The sequence below is a fragment of the Fundulus heteroclitus genome, chromosome 15, assembly GCF_011125445.2.
Source record: "Fundulus heteroclitus isolate FHET01 chromosome 15, MU-UCD_Fhet_4.1, whole genome shotgun sequence".
Taxonomy (NCBI): domain Eukaryota; kingdom Metazoa; phylum Chordata; class Actinopteri; order Cyprinodontiformes; family Fundulidae; genus Fundulus; species Fundulus heteroclitus.
Window position 1 is genome coordinate 21,216,985 of NC_046375.1, and position 24,836 is coordinate 21,241,820.

Here is a 24,836-nt window from a genome sequence, read left to right on the forward strand (position 1 = left end):
GTGCCGTGCTTGTAGGTAGAACCTCACACTGAGCCGGCCCGAGGCATGGGCGACATAAGCCCCCGCTTAGGACCCCCTGAGCAGCAGGGGGCCCCCAGGAGCCGTTGAATTCAAAACACAACATATCTCGGCCCATTTTTTTTTGGTGTTGTTTGTAGTCGTGTTTACCAGGAATCTGTCAACTTTAATCCTCACTCTGTTGTTTTTTTTTTAAGTACATTGTTATATAATTTAACAGAACGTCAAATTATTACCTTATTTAAAGGAATCCATGTAACATTCGAATCAACTCTAGGCTTTAAAACTATTTACAAACAATTCTACGTGTAAACACGCAAAAGCCACATTTTCCTAATTTGAAGGTTGTGTGAGTAGACTCATAATTTAATGCCACTGCGTTGGTTTATTGCTTTTTACAGCCTGGTTCATAGCGAGACTGTTTGCAAATAAATCTGAAGAAGTAACTAAAAAAATGTTCATGTACATAAACCTGCCCATCCTTCCCGGCTCTGCTAACCCCGGATGGAAACGACACAAAATACGACCGCAGGAGCAAAGGAAGCCAATCCAAACCTCTACAATTCATTTACAGTGTTTGCCTTCTAAAGCTTCATCCTAAATGCAACTATGCTATAAATACTATAAATATTGCAAACGGACTGATGTGATATTGGGTCGCTCCATTTAGAGAAACCCCCAGTCACCTCAAAGACACGTCTTCACCGTACAGCACAGCAGCAGCCATGCCCGATGGAGCGATTAAGCCTCATCTCCAAGTGGGCAATTCTGCTCAGGGCCCCCAGTCAACCTTGGGGCCGGCCCTGCCTGAGCAGGACACAAACAAGACAGGCGGTATGGGAAAACGAGACAGCCAACGAGTCGACAAGCTGACAGACACCTGGGCACTGCAACCCGCGCCGTGTCTTGACTGAGAGACAAACGGAACGAGGCCTGTTTGCGAACCTAAGGTTGAGCAACACGGCCCGAGGGGGGGAAACAAGGCAGTAAATTACAATGAGCTGGCACCGAATCAATGGCCCCTGGAACGAAAGTCGGACACCTTCTCATAACTGAGGCTGCTCGCTCATCTTTCCTGATCCTCGCCGAAGAGAGAAAGGGGAGAGGAAAAAAAAAAAAAAAAAAAAAACGTGGGAGCTTGAAGGAAGCAAAGAAGGAATGTGTGCAGGGGGCGAAGAAATCTGGAAAACTATTGGAAATACAAACACATATAGAGGAAAAACACAGACTAATGTGGCACATCAGGGTGACAGACAGCGCCTAATTCCCCTGCATGTGAGAGGAACATGCTTGATAGGTAAAGGAGCATAGCTGACGCTCTGTCAAACATGCCATCGCAAGGAAAGGCGTTATGATTGCAATGAAAGCCAGCTGTCTAACACAATACCACACATACTTTGTTTTTCTAGCTCACTCTGTTTCTTTCTTTCTTTCTTTCTTTCTTCTTTTTTTTTTTTTTTTCTTCACACACAGAGCTGGATCTTCACCCCGGTGACACTCCTGCTGCTCTGCCTTATCAAGTGTGGGTTAAGTCAGGCAGCCTTAGAGCACCCCCTATCAGCTTGATCAGGGGAGAGTCAGTCAGTCACTCCTCTGTTGCTGCTGCTGCTGCTGCTGCTGCTGCAGCACAATGTGTACCAGATGGGAAATGCTGCTGAAGACAATGGGCCTCTTTCAGCTAAATTTACATTTATTAAAAAAATAAATGATAAAAAAATAATGGAAGGAAAACGCTTCGTAAAGGCGTTTTCCTAAAGGCAATGAACTGGTGAGATTTTTTTTTTTTTTTTTATCCAAACTGTAAAATCTTAAAAACTTCTGTCCGATCTCCGTAATAATTATAAGGCCGAATCTAATACAACAGAAAATAAATAAAATAGTCTCTGACACTAACCACTCCTATAAACTGCGTAAATAATACATTTTAAGCTGAAGAGTGTTTTGTTATGAATAAAAAAAACGCCTTAAAATCTGTTTTTTATTTCCCTTTCGTTATATTTCAACTTGATAAAATTCTGAGCCGGAAAGCATCAAACTGTGTATTAACTGGCATTTGAATTTTGACTTTTCAAACATTTCCACTAGCGTTTAAGTCAGATTTCCTAATGATCGCCGCGCAAAGGCCACAGGCACTCAGATGAAAGTCGACTAAATTCAATACGTTTAAACCTGTCTCTGTTTCTCCGTGGCTTAAAAAACACGCTCGGTCTTTTTGGGTAAAACCCCACCGGGGGTAAAGTCGGGTAACGTTCGCCCTGCCATTGAAAACAAATGACACCAGCAACATTGCAGATGGTTGCAATCAAAAATTCAAACGACAAGCGGGCCCCCACTCAGCCTATCCCCCCCCCCCCCCTTTTTTTCCCTTCCGCGATTTGCCAAGCGGAGCTGCAACGCTGCAATGTTGTGTAAGGCCAGGCCTGTGTGAGAGTGTGTGTTTAATTATCTTATCAGCATTTAATCTGTAGCAGTCCCATTCCTTATCGTAAATCTTAGATTATCAGCCTGAAAGTGAGCAAAAATAAAGCTCTGCTGCTGACTGTGACTTGTCACCTAAAATTGCTATAAATGAGACCTACGAGGCATGACACTGGGAGGTGCATAAATCAAATTTGGACAATTTTTAAGAGTTAAAAAACAAGGAAGTGCTGCAAGCGTTGCAAAACTCATCCAGCGCATTCTGCAATGTTTAAATTAATTGAAGGAGGAAGAAAAAAAAAAGAAATCTGTGAATCATAAATCGCTCACCCCGGCTGTCTCCTGTGAGATTATCATCCCGTTACCGCAACGTTTGTGCGAATATTTACAGTGGGGTTGTGCAGCGAGTACGGTGGGTTTCTCCCCATCGCTTGACAGCGCATATGGCATGAATAAAGCAGAAAACATTGACTGTTTCACAAGTAGCATGTGAATTCTGAGGGTAAACAGTTACCACGAGGCGTTTCCGTGGCTGGATCCAGGAAAGGATCCTCTTCTCTGACGGTGATGGCACACTGCAAACATCACTGGGGTCTGAGCAACAACAGTGAAGACCTCTGCTTCCACACAACGATTTTAGAGCAATTCATCGGAGCTACCCTAGGACCAGGTCTCACTTTGCCATTAATGTAACACCTCTGTTGTGTAAGTGTTGTTAGAAAACAAAACAACAATTAATTGCAAACTGAAAGCTATATTAGGCCTGCTGCAGAATAGCTTCTTACATGCAATTTGTTTTAAGCAGTGAAGCCACATACTTTGCATGTGGTCGTGCAATCTGAGGGTAACTTGTGCAGACTCCAAGTATATGCTGAATTGCGTGTGTGTGTGTGTGTGTGTGTGTGTGTGTGTGTGTGTGTGTGTGTGTGAGCGCTGTCTGTGCTGCATACTTGTAAACCGTATGCGTCTGCTGCACTTGAGTGTCCCTAGATGTCTGGCCGAGCGAGTATTTTTTTCCCCCGCACGCAAACACCGTCATCCGAAGACGAGCCTGTCCAGAAACATGCTGATTTTCAGGTTTCGCGCTCTCCCACAAAGAGCGTGACCCTATATATATAATAGGCCCCCGATGGCTGCAGGGCACAGAGCTGCGTTCGGTTACACGCCGTCCTCCGTGATCTGACAGATGTTGACACCCTGCAGAAACTTCACTTCATGGATCGTCTAAAGAGATACACGGGGACCAGTTCTGACAGGTAATTATGAAAAAATGTTGACGAAGAAGTCAACCGACACGAGTTTTTCTCCTCCACATAGGGCGGTTGAGATGCTCTCTTTAGGAAGTTACAGTATAGTTTTCGCCCGTGCTCCTCGGATCACCCCCCCTGCCTCAGGTGGTCGTCTCAAGGCCCTCCCATCGTAGGGGGAAAAGCCCACAGCATAATGCTGCCACCAGCTGCAGAATGACAGGTGCATCAACGCCTTGTATCCACAGCACCTCCTTATTAAATCCTGGATGTCTGTCGGATATTGTGTAAATGGTGAAAGTGCACATAAACGAACGCACACACTGGTTCTTTTGGGGAATATTGCACTTTCTTTTGGGTTCGAGCATTTTAAAAGTTCTAAAAACATACGACAGAAAGGCTTTACAGTTCAGTCCCTCCGTGATCTTACACCTGTACGTGTCAGGCCATTGCCTGAGGGCGCAGTTCAGCAAACACCAGAGAGAGTATCAAGTACGAGAACAGGTGGGACAAGATTCAGTTTCTCCAAATTGACCAGCAAGTCAGCCTCCAACACTTTCCCATTTATTCAGAGGGGCACTTCAGCATATACATTGAGCCTCGGTGCATCCGTGCATTAAGCAGGATTTCCAAAGCTGCTGCTGCTGCTGCTGCTGCTGCATGTGTGACTCCAGGAAGTTTGAAAAAGGGCTCCTTAAAGCGCCGACCTTAACAGCTTCAGGCAAGAACAGATAAATCCTGAGGACACTTGCACGTCGCTTCATTTTTGGAAAAAAAAAAGGCATTTAAAACATATAGTTTGACAAGTCACTGTCAGCGCAATTATCTACACTGAGCAGGGCAGGAATGTGCTGACTGTATGGCAGGTGCCTGAAGGTTTTACTGTAATTATTACAGGAAGTCCAAAATGGAATAAGTTAATTAAAGGCTGTCTGGGTTATTTCAATTGTTTGTGATATTTTTTCCGCAGGTAAACGCTGAGACCACACACATTTCAGCCATTCTACACATTTGAGCAAACTAAAATTAATTAATATAGACGAAACTGACAGATTATTACTCGCACATTATCAGACAAAAATATGGCACATAACCTTTAGGGCCGATGTGTTAGTTTAAAACACTGCCTCGCCTCTTTTATGCACAAGCCCAACTGAGGAAACCCTGTGAGATGTGAGACACAAAGTGGATGGAGCAAATAAAACATGAGCCGAAATCCACCTAACAGTTTTCAGCACAGAACACATCGGGCCAGAGATTACATCATGAAGTTTGTGCATAAATTACCCAGATTACGAAGCCCCTTTGAAATTGGATTTAGGCACACGCCGAGCCCAGGAAGATGAAGGTTAGATTGATATAATTGGATTTGGCGACTTTTTAATCGGCAGGCCCTCATAAAAGTTATCTGATGGCAGCTTTCGAAAGCACTGAATAGAAATAAAAAATAGATTATTGTTATTAGCACAAGAGCGGCGCCTTTTTTTATTTTTATTTTTTTTTACTTTTTGCTCTGCGTGGAGGTGTTTTAGCAGGGAACCCCAGCTTTTAACGCACATCTTTTCGCTTTACTAACCTCACAGTGAAGTGGTAATAATAGGCCTTTAAAGCGTCTGGGAGGAAAAAGCGAAACCTTTGTGCAAACTCGTGAGCGTCTGCGACAAATTAAATGTGAAAAGCACAAATAATAAAAATGAAAAATATGAAAGGAGTGCAATGAAAAATGTGTGTGTTCTGACGAACCGTCGAGCACATGTGCGCGCATGCTTTCAAACTCAAAACAGACGCCTTCACTGTCTACTTGTGAGGAGGTGGTAAAATATGATGAAGCTGAGAGAATAGCGCTTATTTAACTCTATTATATCTTCCACGCCCCTAAACGGGAAAAAACGTCAACATATTGAGTTTAAAATAGCAATATCTTCTCCCGATCAGTTATTTCAGTTGTGCAGCGTAATATACAAAGTTTGAGAAATTAAAAAAAAGGCTGTGCAAATAATAATAATAAAAGAATGCTCTAATCTTGCAAAAACAAAGTCCAAATAAAGAGTATTATTCGTAAGCAATCAATTATACTGTTATCATAATTTTAAATGTTATTATTAAAATATGAAAGCTCACCTTGGACCGTCTCCCTGTGCGTCAACGATAAGTGCTGCGGGTTCACCTGCTTGCGGCGGGACATTGCCCCGGCATTTACTCTGGCATCGCCCGGTGAACGGCACTTGGAGTCGGCTTGAACCGTGGTGTCGGTGAGCAGCTCTCCTCCGCACTCCCTGCGATCGCGCTCGTGTCGCTTCACCGTCGACAGTCTCTGAAGGTGCAAACTTTGATGCGCGTCAAGGAGCTGGAACAGTCGGGCTGAAGGAGCGCGACGAAGGGCGAAAGATCCGCGCGGTGTCCTGCCGTGGAAGCAACACCTGGATCGAGGGTGGGAGGGAGCCAAAGTGGGGCTTTTTTTTTTTTTTTTTTTGGAGAGGTTGCGAGGGATCGATGAGAGCAGGTTAGGAGAAGTGTTGCGAAGAGCGTTTGTTTGCAGATTTTTAAAAAAAAAAAAATCCTGGGCTTCCCCACCTCTGCAGCGATCGTGGTGACAGAGAATCGCCCCTGTATTATTTCTTATTTTTGAAATTTCTTTTAAAAGCCTATGACTGCCGTATCTGGGGGCCAAATAGCAGCTGTTTACTCTATGTGCTCCCTACAGTCCTTCCATCTCAGCAGTGGTGCGCTAAATGACCCTTTGGCACCGACTCCTCCTGTGCGTTTTGGCATTGGTGCGCGGAACGGCAACTCTTGGCTCCGGCGCCACTAGCCTCGCTGATTGGGAGATACATACACACACATAAACACACACACACATATAGGAGAGAGAGAGAGAGAGAGAGAGAGAGAGAGAGAGAGAGAGAGAGAGAGAGAGAGAGAGAAACCAGGCGGGCAGACGTGACACCTCCTCCTTTTCTTCCAACAAGCTGAGGTCCAATGTTTCCCAGTTTCCTACGGTGTTAGAGGCTACTTCGAGTTGACTCACGCGATGAAAGATGCTCTGCCCGCATGCATGTGCGCCCATGCGTGTGTGTGTGTGTGTGTGTGTGTGTGCGTCTGCACGGCTTGCGCGCCCGCCTCAGTGCGCTGGGAAGGGATTCAAGTTCAATTGCGCCAGCGCGCCTCGCGCGTCAGGAAGGCGCTGGACAAACGCACGAACACCGGCGGCTCCCCGGGGCTCCTCCATCAGCTCCGAGAAGTAATCACCAGTCATCAGCGCTTACTTACTTCACAGACTGGCTCATGGTTGTCTGGCTTTTGAAGCTGTGTCAAGTTACCACCAAAAAATAAACCATCTCACCTTTGCATTCATCATCATTTAATACCCCCCCTCCCAAAAAAAGTGCAAATTTTCCGCATTAACTGCTCCTTACTTCTTGCAGCTTTTTTCCATCTCACGATATGCCATTAGAAATTTCACATAAACACTTGAGAAGTGAACGATAAAGCCTCCTGCACCCTGATCTCTCAGCGTAGGTCAAACGTTTAATTGATCTTATGAAGCTTGTGCATGCGGTCCTTTAAGTGTTATTAATAATAAATAAGGCTCGAGCAATCAGTATAAATGTAAAGCATATATTTCCACACATGGTGACAGAGGGGGTGTGCGCAGCATGCCGCAGGTTTGCTTTGACTGGAGTTTAAGGCAACAGTACCCTCTGTTGGCACAGTCGGGAGGCATAGCGGACCTGATCAAGAGGTGGCACCTTCAAACAACTTTCTCGGTTAGACCCAGTCCCTTGCGAAAGTATTCACGCACGTTAAACGTTTCCACATTTTGTGAACTTACAACCACAAACGAAAAAAAAGCTTTTTTTTTTCTCTATTAAGGCCAGTATTTGACATTTTATGTGATAGACATCACTGAATAGCACAGAACTGTGTAATGGAAAGGAAAGGGATGCATCATTTTTATAATTTCGCATAAAATAACTATAACATGTATATATTTTCAGTTCCTTTTACTCTAATACCCCGAAACAAATCTTGATTAATAAATAAACTTTTGCGTGCATAACTCAAACCCAGAGGTTCATTAGAGAACACTATAGGGAACAAACAGCATCATAAAGACCAGAGGACGGGGCGCACAGTTTTGAGAACACAGGTTGTGGAGACATTTAAAGCAGGGATTGTAGATAAACAAAAAACAAATGTGGCAACCGTTGATCATCTCTTGGTCCTAAAATGAACAACACATGGCCATCCCACCTATACCAGGGGTTTCAACTCTAGACCTTGGCGGTTTGGGTGCTGCAATTCATAGATGTGTCCCCCGTTCAATGTCCCTGAATCAAACACCTGAATCAGCTCCTTCAGCATCCTGCTGAGGGCCTGCTGCTAAAACTGAAGTTCGAGACTCCAAACCTAATTGGAAGAGGTCAGCACAGGGTGCGTTATTCGTGGAAGCACACAGGAGGCTTGTGCTAACTCTGGAGGAGCAGCAGACATCTACAGCTCATGTAGAATATGCATTGAGAAACCTGTATACAAGAAAGTCGTTGTTGAGAGAAAACCATGGAAATCTTTATGGAATAAAGTCATGAAATTGTGAAAATATAATAATTTTATGAGAGCTCTTACTACTATATGCAGTCTTCACCCTGTGTTTATTCTCATAATGTTCTTTAAAAGAAAATGCATTACTGGCCACAGAGGAGTAAATTTCCACACAAAGAAACTAAAAAACCTTTGGGGTGCGCTGGTGGCGCAGCGGGTAGCGCGGCCCATATACAGAGGCCTTAGTCCCCGACGCGGTCAACCTGGGTTCGAATCCGACCCACAGTCCTTTGCCCCATGTCTCTCCCCTTCTTCCACCCCCCTTCCTGTCAGCCTACTTTCATAAAAAGCAAGCCATGAAAAAGCCCCCAAAAAACTAAAAAAATTTAGATTCACCTATTTGGTGTTGAATAGTTGCAAATTCTTTTTCATGACTAAAAGCATACATTATATATATTTAAACAAATATATCTCTGACAATGAAAAGCCAGGAATTTGGATCATCTCGTGACCCCCACATGGTGTCTTGTGACCTCCCGGGGAGTCCCGACCCCCATTATGGGGACCCCCGCTCTATCAGATGAGAGGGAAACAGAATGTTTTGCGCTACGACTGCACATCTCTTTGAAGACATCGTACCTACAATGAGACACAGTGATGGCCTTATTATGCTGAGGGGATGTTGATCAGGGTTGACTTAAACAGACTTAAACATTTATAGACACTCCCTTTTCAGTCTGATTGAGCCCCAGCGGTTTGTTGCCGAGCAGAAACATTTCATTTGCAAAGCTGTCAGAGATACTCCCCAAAATACTGGCAGCTGTAATTGGAAAAAAAGGGGGTTCCTCAAGTTTTGACTCACGGAGAAGGATGAGATAAATGCATGCCACACGTTTCAGATTTTCTATATTGAACAATGTATTAAATGGTTGATAAATGCACTTGTATTTATCAAGTCCAGAGGACCCCAATGTGCTTCACACCACATTCAGTCTGTCACTGAAATGCTGACGGGCTAGTAGCAACCACCAACAGGCAAAGCAGGTGAAGTGTCTTGCTCAAGGACACAATGAGCGAGACGGTCACCCGCAACCATCTTTTTTCTTTTCTTTTCACAAAACAATCAGGGTTACATTGTGTTGATTTATCAGATTAAATCCTAATAAACTACATTAAATGATGTCGTCAGTGACCAGAAGTGAAAAAGTCAGATGTATGTTAATATTTTCGGTGCTGTGTAGCATCCAGAATCCAAAAGGGTTCTTAGAGCAGATCAGGTCCACTTAGAGGTAATAATTGACTCTAATGGACAATCATTCAGCACACTCTTCATTGTAGTCAGCATATATGTACAGGTAAGTGCCTTTCAGACACTGTAGCCCTGCTTTCTTTTTTCTTTCTTTTTTTTTTGTCAGAACCTTACCATGCTATTCAACCTCGTGCTAAAGCTGTAATTTGGTTGAAATACTCCGTAGAACAAAAATGAAAGCCTCTCATGGCCGTTTAAAATTGACAATATATTTCCTGGATCAGCGGAGAGAGAGAGGTGTGCAGCCGTGGCGATACATTTTTACAGCGCGGCCATTAATAAAACATGGTGGGCAATTTTAAGAGCATTAGAAGTTTGATTGCTTCAGGGCAGGCCTGTGGGACTTCCAGGACAGTAATTATTTATATAAATGAAATGTCATCTCGGCTCTGGCTCAAGCAGACGTTAACCTCGGCAGATGCCACACGCATAAACGCCAAGGCAACACCAGCTCTGTTTCACAGACCGGCCGGAGCATGTTTGACCGGGGCGTACAAATTCAGCTTGTGATGTTACATAAAAAGTAATAGTTGGCGTATAAGGGCAGCGGAGCAACAGCAGCCGTTGGACATGAAGGGGAAACCTCCTGAGTTCACACGCTTCCCACTGCCATGTCTGCTGGCTGATGAGCATCTCCTTGATCCTCACCCATGGGTTTCTCAATAATACATCAATGTCTCCATTATAGCTCGTATCTGCGGGCTCGGGGCGAAAGCGGTTTAAGCTGGGTTCCAGGGGGCCAACATGCCCTGGCTGTGGACACAGGAATGGTTTTAAGTCCAAAGTGTTGCCCGAGAGGAGACACGTATCTGCCGTGGCAAGCGTCGTCGTTCAGTACGAGTTAACCCGAACACACCGCGGGGCAACATCCACGCCGCGGACGAAGACACGGCGAGCTGAAATGGAAGTCCTGTCCAACAAAGAAGGCAGTACGCCGGCCTTCGGTTTCCTCTGCAAAACCTCCAGAATGTTAGCCAATTTCAGACACAAATTATTCATGGCGAGGTGGGGGGAAAAAAAAAACAAAAAAAAAACAGAAAACAAGCTCAGGGACGGTGTAGAGAAGACCGGATCCGGCATGGGGGGGGGGGGGACAAAACGTACACGCGTCTCGGCTGGTTTTGACTGGGCACATCCTTTCCATTTTTTATGTCACACCATCTCCAAATAAAATAATTGTGACATTCATAGGGCATCTAAAAATAGACAGGCATATGCAGGGCTGGGGGAAAAGTAGTTTAAATTTTAATATTAGACAGAGGCAACTTCAGTAAATACGATGAGCGGTTTTCAAAGGATGATTTCATTTATCGAGAGATGCAGGCCATCCGAATGTGAAAAGGTCATTTATTAGGGCAACCTTGTTGATAACAGGAAAATAATCTTTTACATCCTTGTGGGTGTATTTATCCCCGCGACCCCATGAGGGATTAAGCGGGTCAGAAAATGGATGGATGGATGGATGGATGGATGGATGGATGGATGGATGGATGGATGGATGGATGGATGGATGGATGGATGGATTTATTTTTGCCTTCTCTTCATTCATAGATTCAGCCATGTTTGAAGGGTTCTCCAGGATGAACAAACTGCTGAAAGTCACTCTACAGCGTCACAATTACATTTAAATCCAGACTTTGACTAGGCCACTCCAAAACCTTCATTTTGTCTCGCGATACATCCTGAGATCATCGGTCTGTCTTGGGGAAATATTTTCCCCCCTGTCTCTTTCTTGTTGTTGAATAGTGATCACTGGCCTTAATCGAGAAAAGTGAGGGTTTAAGTGCTTTATGTGTTGTTCTGAGCTGTTTTACGACATCCTGTATGTGCTTTTGGAGGTCGTTTAGCAAATTTCATGCTGTCAGTGGGGTATCGTTTAAATTATATCTAATAATATAATGTAAGGATGTGGGACGGGGAAGTATAAGTGAACTCGGTTTTCAAGAAAAAAAAAAGTGGTTAAACAGTCCATTCATGCCTGAGCGAGGGGTAGAAGTATATTTTTATAGAGTCAGGCTGGTTTGAACATGTATTTTTTTCTCTTAAAGGAGATCGGTGTGTGAAAACTGCATTTTGCATTAGCTCAATTTATCTCTAACTGGCATTAAAATGTGCTCGATCGACTGAAACATTTACCAAAAAAAACAAAAAACAGGTAACTCTGTAAGGGATGAAACACTTTTTCAAGGCTCCGTAGCACGCTCAGAATTCACCTTGTTGTGAGGGGGAAACGGGCCATTTTTTTTTGCGTTGCAGAGGTGAAAAACAAAGCATCCAAAGCCATTTTGATGTGATTAACCGCAATGTGACAGGGCTGACATAAACAATGAAAGGTCCACTCCAGGAGAGCTCGTGGTAATATGAATATTGCTGTGGGATTTGCTTATAGTCGCTGCTTCATTATGCAATGTTTAATATTAATAAAGAAAGTATAAGGATATATTATTTATAAGCTATTCATAGTGCGTGTGTGTGTGTGTGTGTGTGTGTGTGTGTGTGTGTGTGTGTGTGTGTGTGTGTGTGTGTGTGTGTGTGCGTGTTTGAGTGACAGATTGAGATGCTCCCTTGCTACGGGCAATACAACCAGACAAGGCTCTTACTTTTCCACAGGACCCGTCCTGACAATTTCTCCCACAGTTAAGAGGATTTGTCCGAGCAGGGGTGAATATATAATGCATGCAGATTCCAAATTTTAATGCGGGCCCAGTAAATGATTCAATGCCGGCTCGTCTCCGAAGTGAGGCCGGGAGGGGAGTAAAGAGGGGACGAGATGTTACTCGTGGTCTCCTCTTATATGACGCAGGCTGTCTCGCTCTGAGCAGGCCCAGATGCTGGTGGTTCCGAGGCAATTGTTGTTGTTGGGTTTTTGTTTTTTTTTTACCCACTGCAACTGCACATATCCAAAGGGATGATTAATGGTCATTTCTTGTCTTGCGGGGCAAAAGTTGCTTACAGTGTCTGGAAAATGATTCAGATGGCTTGAAACTTTTCATATATTGTCAGATCACAACAACCAACCGGGGACGGTTTTCACAGGGATTTGATTTGATAAACCAACATGAGCGAGCCCATAATTTTGATGCGGACAGGAAACGACAAAGGCTTTTCAACATCGCCTAAGAATAAAAACAAAAAACTAAACAGTGTGGCAATGCCTTTGTAGGCATCATTCCCCCCCCCCAAGTCAATACTTTTTTTTCTGCAATAACAGCTGTAAGTCTTTTGGGGTTTGTTTTTACAGGCTTTGTAGATCTCGAGAGGGAAATGTTTTTCGGGGTTTTTTTGCTCTTTTGTCTTTATAAAACAACTCAAGTTCAGAAAGATTTAATCAAGAGGCTCTTCCACAATCTTATTTTACGTTTGCCACAAATTCTGAATTGGATTTACGATTCCTTGAAAGCGGTCCTCACCCCGAGTCTGACATCTAACAGGTTTTCTGCCAGAATTCCCCCGTATTTAGCTCCACCCATTTTCTAATCAGATTTGACCAGATGTTCCTGCTGACAAAAAGCAAACCCACAGCATGATGCCGCCGCCACCGTGTGTCACTGTGAGGACAGTGTGTTCAGGGCGATGTGCTGCGTTAGCTTCCCTCCCCGCATAGTGTTTACAGTGAATGCAAAAACATCTCATTTTAGTCTCATCTGCACCTTCTTTAGACTGCCTGTGGCTTCCCGTTTAACAATGGGATGTGTGGAAAACAAACATTAGCTGTGTACTAAACAGCAATAAATGTACCATTTAACTTCTAACTGTCACAACTGACTATCTGACAGCAATCGACATGGTTTGTAGAAAGATATCACCAAAGCAAAAAAAAAAACTATTGTCTTTAGAGCACTGGTAGGCAGCCTTTTACCTAACATTATGGACTAAACTAAGACATTTTACCATTGCAAATTACATTTTTTTTTGTTTTTTGTTTTTTGTTAGAGGTGTTGCATGAAATTAATACATTGCCATTATTTACAAATTAAAGAAAACAATGTTTTGGCATTACAGATATAATTTTAGAACCATTTTAACTTTGATCCCCCTCTTTTATATCTCTCCCCCCTTCTTTTAACATTCTCGACTTGAACTGGGTGATCCTTTGTCTCCCTCTAGAGGATATCTTTAAAAACAACAACTTCAATCATCGAAACGTGGGTAGTAGTTAAAAGCGTGTCTTCGTAATTCACTTCGTAATTCACGTCATTCAGTGATTAATTTGTTTATTTCCCTTTAGAAAAAAATTAATAATTTGTTTTTGAATAATTCAAATAAATATATATAAAAAATATATAAACTATTTTATCAGAGCACACGTGTAGCTTGTTTCCTGCGTAATGACGTTTGCAAGCAGTTAGTGACGTACCGGAAAATGGCGGTGTCCTTGTTACAATGGGGGTTGTGGATGCTCACTTGTTAGCCAATTTAGTGTTGAAAACGGCGGATTGTTGTAACTGACGTCTCTTGTATGTGGTTCATCCCGTCGCATACATGATAAAGGTAAGCTTCGCGGCTCATCGGGTGAAAGAACAAGTGACACACAGCTGGAATCCCAGAGACTTCGGCAGACTGATATGCTTCCAGCGTTAGCTCAGGCTAACTGGCTAAGCTAATGCTAGCGAACAGGGTAAAACGAAGTTGTTGAAAATACTCTAAGACCGATCCAGCTCTATTAAATGAAAGCCAAAGGATGGTAAACGATATTTTTTGTTTAGTCAGTTTAAAAATTCTGTAATACTAATGAAAATATGCAAAAAGATCTAAACTCAGTTCTATTGCAAATTTTCGGTTTGCAAAAATTACATTTAAGCACTATTTGTTTATATATATATATATATATATATATATATATATATATATATATATATAAAATAGATCATCCATTTTCCAAGATATCTTTGTGTGTAACTTCTTCTACTAGAATGTTTTAGTTTGCTTTATATGTTTATATCTGTATATTCAATGTTTAGTTTAAATATTCAGTTCCTGGTTACATTTTAGAAACCTTTACCATTTTTACATCATGCTGTTCCTATAGTTAGAATTCATTTGAATGAGATCTCAGAGAAGGTGCTGGAGTTATCTCCTAATTTATTCATTTACTTACCAGGACAGTGCATATTGATGACAGTGCACCTGTAACATGCCAGAGTTAGCCAAAGGCTAGTTTTCACCTGTAGTCCAGTCTGGTGTGGTGCTGGCCCCTCCCTCACCTCTTACTGAGCACTGCCGGTCAGCAGGATGAGGAAAGGAAGGCTGGTACCTTTTCCTCGCTTACAGTGGTGAGAAATGGGTTAGGCCATGAAGAGCTGGCAGTCATGGTGTGTAAACTGAAGTAACACCAGCTTTCTGTTATATTAGGGCAATTCTGTTATTAAAAAAATATTGATTAGCCAATTGCAGGCGAGCTTTCCGAGCAGATTGCCCAACCAGGTAATGACCTAATATAAGGTTGTTACCCTTAAATTATTGCATGAACAGCAAAATGAGAAAAAAGGTGTCGTTTTCTGCAAAATAAAAACTTTGTTGCTCAAATATATTTATCAGCATGAAAATAACAATATTCTACATTGACATTCATGTCTGTGTATGTATATATTGGATCGTTATGTAATCTTCTTTGACTAAATAATGAGTGTGTCGTATTTTTACTCAGTTACCATTAGAGCTGTGCATAAAAATCGATACAAAGATTAATATCGATTTTTTTTAAAAAATGATTTAAAACTGATATTCTGGCTTTCAATATCGATATACCTCCCAACACCTAGGGGGCGCTATTGCAGCCTAACCTTCATCCCTAAAATCAGACGTTTGGGCACGTTTTTGGTTTCTGTGATACATTAAATGCATTCAACCAAATGCACTTTGTTTTCCTGTTAATATATCAGTGTTCAATAAATTGAACATAAATATAATATTTGGCTGGTTTTGTTGATTGAATGACTTTGAGCACTTGAAAGTAACAAATATCGATATTGGAGTCAAATCAAATCAAGGTGAGCTATATCGAGAATCGTATTGTATCGTGAGCTATGTATCGAAAATCGTATCGAATCGGCTCATCCTAGATGATACCCAGCCCTAGTTACCATACTGTTTGCCAATCATGTGGTCCTCATCACTGTGGTGGTGGAGTAGTTAAAAAGTTTTCTTTTAGTTGGTTGTTTGAACCTTTCGGTGGTGCTTTTTATTCTCTTTGTGCTGTTTGGGATGAAGATGAAAAACAGAATTCCCACAATGTAGTAATTTCACCAACTCTAAAAGCTCCGCAGCGACTAAAGGGAAGCAATTGACTTCCTTCGTCAGTATATCACTTTGTACAAATTAAATGGTAAAGAGTTAAAAAAAAACTTCTGTCACACTGAAAGCCAGGGAGTAATTATTGTCTCATTTCCCCCCCTGTATCCCAGCAGTCCAGCTCAGCGGGTCCATCAACCTCTTCCCCGCAAACGATGAAGGAACCCAAGGAGAACTTAAGTGGCCAAGCATCTCTGGACCACATCAAGCCATGCTGGTACTGGGACAAGAAGGACTTGGCCCACACCCCCTCTCAGTCCGAGGGTCTCGACCCTGGCACGGAGGCTCGCTATAGGAGGGAGGGAGCCCGCTTCATATTCGATGTGGGAACCCGCCTCGGATTGTATCCTTGACCGGAAAAAAGATAAAAAAAAAAAAGAATTTACACATAACCTATATGCTGTTTTAAGTAGACCTTTTTTTTTTTACAGGCAGTACATGAAAACTGTTTTAGATGCTTAAATGTGTTTAATGCAGTCTAGTGTTGAGAAAATGACTTATGTTTATGGCTGCAAAAGCAAGCGCATGTTAATCTGGTTTTCATAGAAAAAGTTGCACGTGCGAATCCTTGACTGTTAGCAGACACTATGACACGCTTGCCACCGGCATCATTTATTTCCATCGCTTCTACATGTTTCACTCCTTCAAGCAGTTTCCCAGATACGTGAGTTCGGTTTACGATCACCCTCGGTCTTCCCCGGTTCCTGAAAGCAAACTGGATTTGGAGGGGGGGCAAATAAACGTTGGGACGCTTGTTTCCGCAGGTGACTGGAGCTTGTTGTCTTTTCCTGGCTGGAAAAGTCGAGGAGACCCCGAAGAAATGCAAAGATATCATCAAGACGGCCCGCAGCCTGCTGAATGACGTGCAGTTCGCTCAGTTCGGCGACGATCCAAAGGTCCAGTTTTCATTTGTTTAGTCCCTCTCTACTTTGGACCTGTTTCCAAACTCATTCGCTCAGCAAGTGTCAATAAAGTTTGTTATCGTGTCCCAACTTTGTCACACTAGGAGCTGAAAGAGGCCTGTGATCATTCCTTTTATTGATATTTTCTTTTCCTTTTTGATGGGCACACCTGTATTTAGCAAAGCAATCTGATAATTTAGATGTGCCCCCTGCCAAACACACCTGAATCAAATGGCTAAACTGCCTCACTAGCGTGTAGTCAAGCTCTGCAGAGCCCGCTAACGTTTGAGTCAGGTTTGTTTGTCAATGACCTAAGAGTTGCAGGACACTGGCCCTCGAGGACCAGTGCCTAATAGCGTCCTTTAAAATCTTCACATATTTTTTTCTAAGGACAAAAAAAATGTCTACTTCCCACAAAACTCTAGAAAAAAATATTTTCAAGGAGAACCAGTAAAGAACAAAGCGCATCCTCTTTCATCAGTGTTCTGTGGGGAACACCCCTGTCTTTGGATCGGACGGTGTTTTAATGTCTGATGCCCACCGGTGACTCTTGTATTCCTCTGTGAAGTGTTTGTCAAACTAAATTCGGGTAAAGTCCCCCATGTCCCGGGACGACTTGGTAACGCGCCCGAGTTGTTGAGATAACTGTGCTTGACATTCGACAGGAGGAGGTGATGGTTTTGGAGAGGATTTTGCTCCAGACCATTAAGTTCGACCTGCAGGTGGAGCACCCCTACATGTTCCTGCTGCGCTACGTCAAGCAGCTTAAAGGTAAGTGGGTAATTTCAATCGCACATCAGATGTAAACTCAGGCTCACGATTCAGGGAGGAACAGGCTAACGTTTGGCATTATGTTCTTAGGAGAGAAGAATAAAGTCTGCAAGGTTCTACAAATGGCTTGGACCTTTGTCAATGACAGGTGAGCATACCTGGCCGTCGCACGCCTGGGTTTTAATCTAATCAACTGTAAATGCTTCTTATTTGTTATATTGTGTGGTGGTTTCCTGACAAATTTCCAAATCAGACTGTAACCCGGTTCTCCGTGTCTCTGGTAGCCTCTGCACCATGCTGTCTCTCCAGTGGGAGCCAGAAATCATCGCGGTGGCTGTGATGTACCTGGCCGGCCGCCTGTGTAAGTTTGACATCCAGGAGTGGACGGCCAAGCAGTCGTCCCGCCGCTGGTGGGAGCAGTTTGTCCAGGATGTCCCCGTCGAGCTTCTCGAAGGTGCTCTTCTGCTTCTTTAACGTGGTCTCCTAACCTCGCAGAGCTTTCTCATCCTAAAAAAAAAAAAATCCTGCGTCCTCTAGACATATGCCACCAGATCCTGGACCTGTACTCGCAGGGAAAGAAGCCCATCCCTCAGCAGATCCAAGAGAAGGAGCGGGCCCCGGCGACTCCGACGTCCGTTCCTCCGATACCGCAGGGGCTGCCCCCAGCCTCAAACCCTCCTCCCCCACCTCCTAAGAAGACTTCTCCTCAGGTCGGCAGCCCTGCGCGTCAACTCAAACGCTCCCATGTAAGCTTAACACCAGAAATGCTGCAAGAGAAGATGCATTGCTGTTCGCTTTTGGTGTTTTTTTAAAAATACTTTGTTTTAAAATTTCCAAAATCTGTTTTTGTCTCAGACGTCTCCAAAGGATGAACCCAAACCTCCAGGTATTCCATTTATCTAATGTCATATTGTGCCTCGTTAAATTCAGGGTTCTCTGCTGAACATTTCAGCGTAAATCAGAAAAATGTCAAAATTACACTGAAATTAGACAGTACGGATGTTTGATAGCATAGAAAGGTCAGTAAAACTCTTTACCTCCCGGGCAACATAAGCTAATGCTAGCTGTTATTAGCTTGATGAGCTGCACTACCCAACGCTCCGCTGCATGAATGCATCCAGAGATGCTGCAAAACGACACACTAGCCCTGTTTTGTCCTGCTGGAGGCATTATTTTATACATCTAACTCATACTTTGAAAAAACCGAACACCTTTTTGTAGATGTAAATGTTTTCCTTTATTTGTAGCAGAAACATATTTGATTTAGAAAATTTGATTCATGGAAAAGTTCACCCATAGCCCAATAATAAAAATATGTTACTGGCAACAAGGGCTGGGCGATATGGCCTAAAATCAACATTGTGATATATTGAGCCGCTCGATGACGATATATAGTGTATATGTTAAATATTAAGTGATAATAATTACGCTATGGAGCGGCCGCACCTTTACACATAGGTCACTCCATTAAGATGTGCACTTACCGATTACCAGAAGCAGCCTGCGTTTAAAACACTGCACTCGCGTCCATCTATTGCGCTCTGCAGCTTTAATTAAGTTTGTGCTGCTGTCAGTAGTAATACTGAAAAGCGCCTCTTCCTTGACGTCCCGTACAGAGAGCTTAGACCTGGTCCGGCTATCTCCCCGGTATCAGCAGGAAAATCTGCCGTCTCAAGCACTCTGGTGTGCAGTCCCCATTCGTCATTGATATAATGTACGGGTTCATTGTGCGACTGGACCGGAGATCAGATATGGCCACAACGAACTTAACAGCTGCTCCCCTGCCTCATCGAGCAGCTCTACTGGAGCCACAGCTTCAAAATTTGAAAATAAATAAATAAATAAATAAATAAATAAAGTTCAAAAAAAAAAACAATTTGAAATTGCCTCAGCCTCCCCGTCTGTTTTGCTTCTTGTTTCAGACTGGATCGGGTGGAGTCGCATGACTACAGACTGTAAATGTAGCGCAGCGTCTTAAAGGGACAGGAGCGTAGCCTTCCTTTACCTATAAAAACAGCCTTTTCTTTTTTTTAATACCGACAATGGCAAAATGACGTTGGATATAGTCGTAAAATGCGGTGTCTGTAGATTTTCGGTACATCGTCCAGGCTCACTGGTAACACTAGTCCACTCTGACTAGATCAGTATAATCTAAACCAGTCCTTTGTAGCTCAGGCTACATGTTTAGGCTCGCTGTTCTGCTGAAAATGTACTTTCCCCTCAGTCTGAACTGGTCTGCAGACCCTGACAGGTTTTCTTCTAGGGTTTTCCTATATGTAGCTACTTCCATCTTCCTATAAACTCTGAATAGCTTTATAATCCCTGTTGAAACAAAAAGCCTCTCCACAGCATGATGCTGCCGCTCATGTTTCTGTGGGAATGGTGTGTTCAGGGAGATGTCCAGTGCTAGTTGTCCTCTGACCACATAGTCCAAAACATAGTGTTTACACTTTATTTTATTTTAGGGTTCACACACGCACGCCACACCTTTCAGAATGTAATTTGTGAAAAAAGTAAAAACATCATTTTCCATCCTTATGACAAGTATAAGCAGTTCTATGTTGAATTATAACCTAAAATATCAGTAGAATATAATAGTTTGTGGTTGTATTTTCACAAAAGGTCTTTTGCAAGGCTTTCTATCTTGTTTGACAAAAAAAATGAATAAAGTCATATCCTGACAAGTCTCTAACGCTCTCTTTGACAATTCACAGAGCAAGCCGGGTCGAAGATCCCCAGACTGGAGACCCCTATGCCTCCCCTGCCTGCATCCCAGCCTCCCCCAGGTAACCATGACCACTTCTACATCCGCCCTCCCCCATTCAGGCAATGTATTTCAGCATGCGTTTAGAAAGGGAGTTGAACTTGGGGACGCGCTGGCATTCAGGACACCCTGCTGCTGGCTTACGTGGGCCGCTGAGCAGACCTCTAATGAAGCCGGCAGTTCCCCTGCGGTCAGTTTGGACTTACAGAGCCACCCCAAAATTGTCGGCCCGGTTATGTAATCACCTTTCGTCTGGACAAAACTAGAACAGCATGCTCCCACAGTCACCCAGAGCAATGTGATTAGTGCCTAAGTCTGGTAATGAGACCTCCTGTGTGGGGAAGCTGGCTGATCCGGGCCCTGCTGTGCGTGCCTGTCTGGGAACAGAGAGGTTATTTCAGGTCGCGGCTGCTTTTTATTAACAACTTCTTTTCTCTCTGCTTTGTTCTCCCACACAAGCCCCTCCTGCAGAGGCAGAACCAGGAAGCGAAGCCGCTCCTCCACTCCCACACGCCCCACCCCCACACCAGCCCCCTCCCTTGCCTCATCGCCCTCCTCCGCCCCCACCCTCCAACTACCTGATGTCCACCACCAGCTCCTACATGTCAGGAGAGGGCTTCCAAAGCCTGCAGTCCATGATGAAGACAGAAGGCCCACCCTACACCCCCCTGCCGCCCAGCTACCCGCCTCCCCTCCCGCCGTACCACGTCTATCAACCAGCCACAGCACCGCCTCCAGGTCCGCCACCTCCCCCGTCCTCCTACCCGCCGCCCAGTTTGGCCCCAACTTACCCGCCGCCGGGCTACAACAGCTACCCTCCCCCACCACCGCCCCGCATGCCCCCGGGCCACGTGCCGCCTCCGGGGATCACGCTTCCTCCTGCTGGGTACCCGCCTCCGCCCCCCGTGCCTCCAGGACAGTCCCAGGTGCCCCTGCCGCCTCCACCCGGGATGCCCCTCAACCGCGGTGGGTGGATGAGATGAGTCGTCGATTGGAGCCCAAACCGACCAGAATCTTGAGTCACAAACTAAGCGAAGTGAAACTGGTTTCTCTTCCGTAACGCTGCAGAGGAGCAGCCGGCGGGGGTCGCAAATGAACTTAAAAATGACCGGTCAGGTCCGGACAGCTTTGTTAGGAAAGACTGGAAGACTTTGATATGTGCAGGAAGCTGCTTAGCAGGCCCATAAGAATCCATTCACAGAGAATGTACTGAGAAACAGCAGCACCCTGTTTTCCTCTCAGTGTGTGGCACACATGCATCTTTGATGGCGTTGCAGAGAGATGTTCCAGCTTCTTTTGTTTTTGGTTTTTTTTTCCATTTAAATAATGTGTTTCGCCTCTACTGGATTCTACTTCTCACTTCATTCTTTCACATCGTCTCCATTCTTTCGAATTCAGTAGTTGTTGCTTTTGTAGCTCATGTAACCATAACCTGTTTGTTTTGGAATATAATTTACCTACAAAAATGCTGGCTTGGTGTTGCAGACAGTTTTGCGACTATTAAAAACTTTATTTTCACGTTTTGTCCCTGGTTTGTGTTTGAGCAAAAATGTCCGGCAGGCCGTATTAAAAGGATTTCAGATCAGATCACACTCCTGTCATATCAGTCCTGTCTAACAACAGGGAGATCTTTTCATTTCAGTCAAATATATTTGGATGAGGGCAGATATACGGACATGGCCAGGATTAGCATATAGCTAATTAGTGCAGGAGCATCATCTCACACTGAAAAATGGAGAAACATCCGCTCTATAATTTGATTACGTATATCAGTGGGGGTAAGAATCGCCTATAGAGAACAATGAGGCATCCCTTTAAAGTGCTTATTTGATTTTTACTTGTTGAAGTTCATTAGTTTCTAGGAACTCTTGTGTAGTAATCCATACTTTTCTGTTTTTCTGGGGTATAAGTCTGTGAAACGAAGGCCGAACCCCTGGCCACTATATGGTGTAAAGCCATATTGATCCTGCCACCATGCACACTGACCATCATGGTAAGGAGAAATACTGAGAAACGCAGTGGAGACCTGGACATCTGGACATCTCCAAAACCACTAATGAAATGTGATCCAAACAACCAGCTGGCTTGTAGGAGTGAAGCCTGGAAAATACTTTTCTTTCCTCTTATTGCAAGTCCTAAATGTCCTCCAGAGTTTGAGCATCTTGGTTCCAAAAGGTTTGTAGTTTTTCACAATTCTAAATGTGCGAATGACTGGCATTCAGGGTTATATTCATTTTTAATTCCCACTTTGATTTCACATAGTCTATTACTTACATTGCGGGTTTTATAAACTATACAGCTTGGAAACAATTTTTTTTTTTTTTTTTTTTTTTAATGCACCTGAGTATAAAGCTATGAACTCACTGATTTCTTGTGATGGTACTTTCATGATCTCAATGTTAAAATGTCTGAGTTTTTCAGGCATATTAGATATCTTCCCTTCTGTTACCCCCCTTTCTGCTCACTTTCCAAATGTAGAGTCTCTTCCAGCACCTGGATGCCTGGGAGGTCCAAACCAAGAGTTTATGGCCTCCCTCCAACAACTTTTTCCAACTTCTAAAGCTTAATTCTCTCTAATTTTGTGTTGATCTTTGGCAAAAAGAAATTATTTTGATAACTAGCTGACCTAAAACAGGAAATATTTATTCTAACTTAATGGTAGTTAAAAATTGTGATGTGCCTTTTTATACAATGTAATGGCCTTTAACTGATAGCTCTCCCATTTTATCTACAGCTAATAACTAGATAAAATGTTAAACCAGCTCAGGGTGAAGGGGAAATTGTTTTGATACCGCTATGACACAGCAGGGGGCGTCATTGCACAGGTATAAAATCCATATGAAAAAAAGTATGCTTTTAGGCATTGTCATTTAAGAAACGTATACAATTATTTTGAGGGACAAAAATAAAATTTGCTAATTGATTTAAATTAGTGAACAATTCTTACGCATCATTGAAGAAGTATTTTGCCCATTGAAGGCAACAAAGACTATTCTAGACCGGTTTCTTTCTCAACGTTGCTGAAAATTGTGATGCTTATTTTAGAGCAGCAGTGTCCAAACTTTTCGGCTACTAGGCCAAAATTGTTAAATCGAAAGTGATCAAGGGCCAAAAAATGAATAAAAGTGACCAAAAATACTAACCCTGCCCAACAGAATATAATCATTTTAAGAAAAGTATATTAAACTGTATTTAGCCCATTTTATAAAATTAATACCAATCAGATTTTAATGCACCAAAGTCTGCGTTTGAGTAAAAGGTGCCCCATTTTTTAAGAAATTAAAGCGAATGTAAAAAGTGTGTGCCTGAGTAAGACCCTTAACCTCAGCTTGCTGCCCGAGCGCCGCACAGTGGCAGCCCACTGCTCCCTAAGGGGATGGGTTAAATGCAGAGAACAAATTTCATTGGAATACGTTGCAATGACAATAAAGATTATTAAAAGACAAATGCTTTGTGCTGTACTGAACATTCAATTATAAGATTTTAACTTGTCTATAATAAATTTACCCTAATTAAAAATTAAAAGTTTCCATATGCAAAAAGCAACCAAATCTTTCTTGCAATTCGGTTGGAGCGCCGCACAAAATCAGCACAGGGGGCACAAATGGCCCCCGGGCCACACTTTTAGTAACAAATACTACACTCTGAGCAGCCAGTTTATTAGGCACACCTTGTTAGTACTGGTTTGGACCTCATTTTGCCTCCAGAAGTTTGCGGTATAGAATCTGATCCATATTGGCAAGACATTGTCATGCAGTGGTAGCAAATCTGTCGACTGTGCAGCTATGATGTACAAACGTATTGAGGCCACACGAGAACAGTGAAGTCAGTGCCATGTTTGAAGAAGCCAGTTGGAGAAGATTTGAGCTTTGTGCCATGGTGCACTAGCCTCCCGGAACGAGCAATTAGAAGATGGGTACACACTCACTGTGGGAAATAAAAGGATAAGATCTGCAACGAAACTCTCAGAGGGTGGGGTGTTTAATCAGTGCTCATTCAGTACCAAGGGGTTCCAAGTGTGCCAAGAAAATATTTCCCATACCATCACATCTGCACCACTAAGCTAAACTACTGATACATGGCAGGATAGTTGCCTTCAAGTTGAATACAGCAAATTCTGACCCGACAAATGAATATTGTAGCAGAAATTGAGTCATCAGACCAGGCAATACCTGTTGACCAATTTTGGTGATCCTCCAGCAACCTTAAAACTATCTTCTGCATTCTTTTGCTCAGTTTGAACTTCACCAGGTCTAGGTAGCTAAATGCAATGAGGTGCTGCGATCTATTTGTCTAATCTAACATTATGCTAAGTAGCAATTGAGGTGGTGTACCTAATAAAGTGGCTGGTGGGTGACTGGGCTGCCGGTTTATGTGCTTACCAGCAGAGGGTGGACTTGATCTTTCTATGTTGGGGAACAAAAATAGTTCCCTCTTTCTAAATAAATACAACACTTGACAGCATCAGGAAGCAACTTTTTTATTCCTCCCCCAGAGTTTTCTAAAAGTGGCCTAAAATTCATGTTCACTTCACCTGAAAATCGTTGATCAGTGAAAATCATGAGAAAAAGTTA

General features: G+C 43.2%; 2 protein-coding genes across 4 annotated transcripts in view; one reads left to right on the forward strand and one right to left on the reverse strand.

Moving 5' to 3' along the window:
- The window catches only part of bcl11bb (BAF chromatin remodeling complex subunit BCL11B b), a 37,455-nt gene extending 30,928 nt beyond the window's left edge, over positions 1–6,527 (reverse strand). Inside the window, exon 1 of one of the 2 annotated variants that reach the window (XM_012868915.3) lies at positions 5,805–6,527. In XM_012868915.3, coding sequence (XP_012724369.2) covers positions 5,805–5,868 — 64 coding nt within the window. In that variant the 5' untranslated portion in view covers positions 5,869–6,527. The remainder of the gene's footprint in view (positions 1–5,804) is intronic. The other variant, XM_012868916.3, reaches the window with a different exon arrangement.
- Positions 6,528–13,872: 7,345 nt separating this feature from the next.
- On the forward strand, positions 13,873–21,780 carry ccnk (cyclin K). Of its 2 annotated transcripts, none has more exons than XM_036147660.1 (11): positions 13,873–14,025; positions 15,939–16,168; positions 16,408–16,489; positions 16,590–16,721; positions 17,393–17,498; positions 17,589–17,646; positions 17,783–17,952; positions 18,036–18,244; positions 18,354–18,384; positions 20,213–20,284; positions 20,722–21,780. In XM_036147660.1, exons 1-11 carry the CDS (start codon positions 14,017–14,019, stop codon positions 21,243–21,245), a joined length of 1,623 nt encoding a protein of 540 aa, XP_036003553.1. In that variant the 5' UTR covers positions 13,873–14,016; the 3' UTR covers positions 21,246–21,780. The 2 variants fall into 2 exon arrangements, with proteins under 2 accessions (XP_036003553.1, XP_036003554.1); XM_036147661.1 differs by having other exon boundaries at positions 15,942–16,168.
- Positions 21,781–24,836: the final 3,056 nt, after the last annotated feature.

Coding starts and splice junctions, on each gene's coding strand:
- ccnk (XM_036147660.1), top strand. Junction 16,490..16,589: donor TCAAGCAGTTTCCCAGATAC/GTGAGTTCGGTT, acceptor TTGTTTCCGCAG/GTGACTGGAGCTTGTTGTCT. Junction 17,647..17,782: donor TGGACCTTTGTCAATGACAG/GTGAGCATACCT, acceptor TGTCTCTGGTAG/CCTCTGCACCATGCTGTCTC.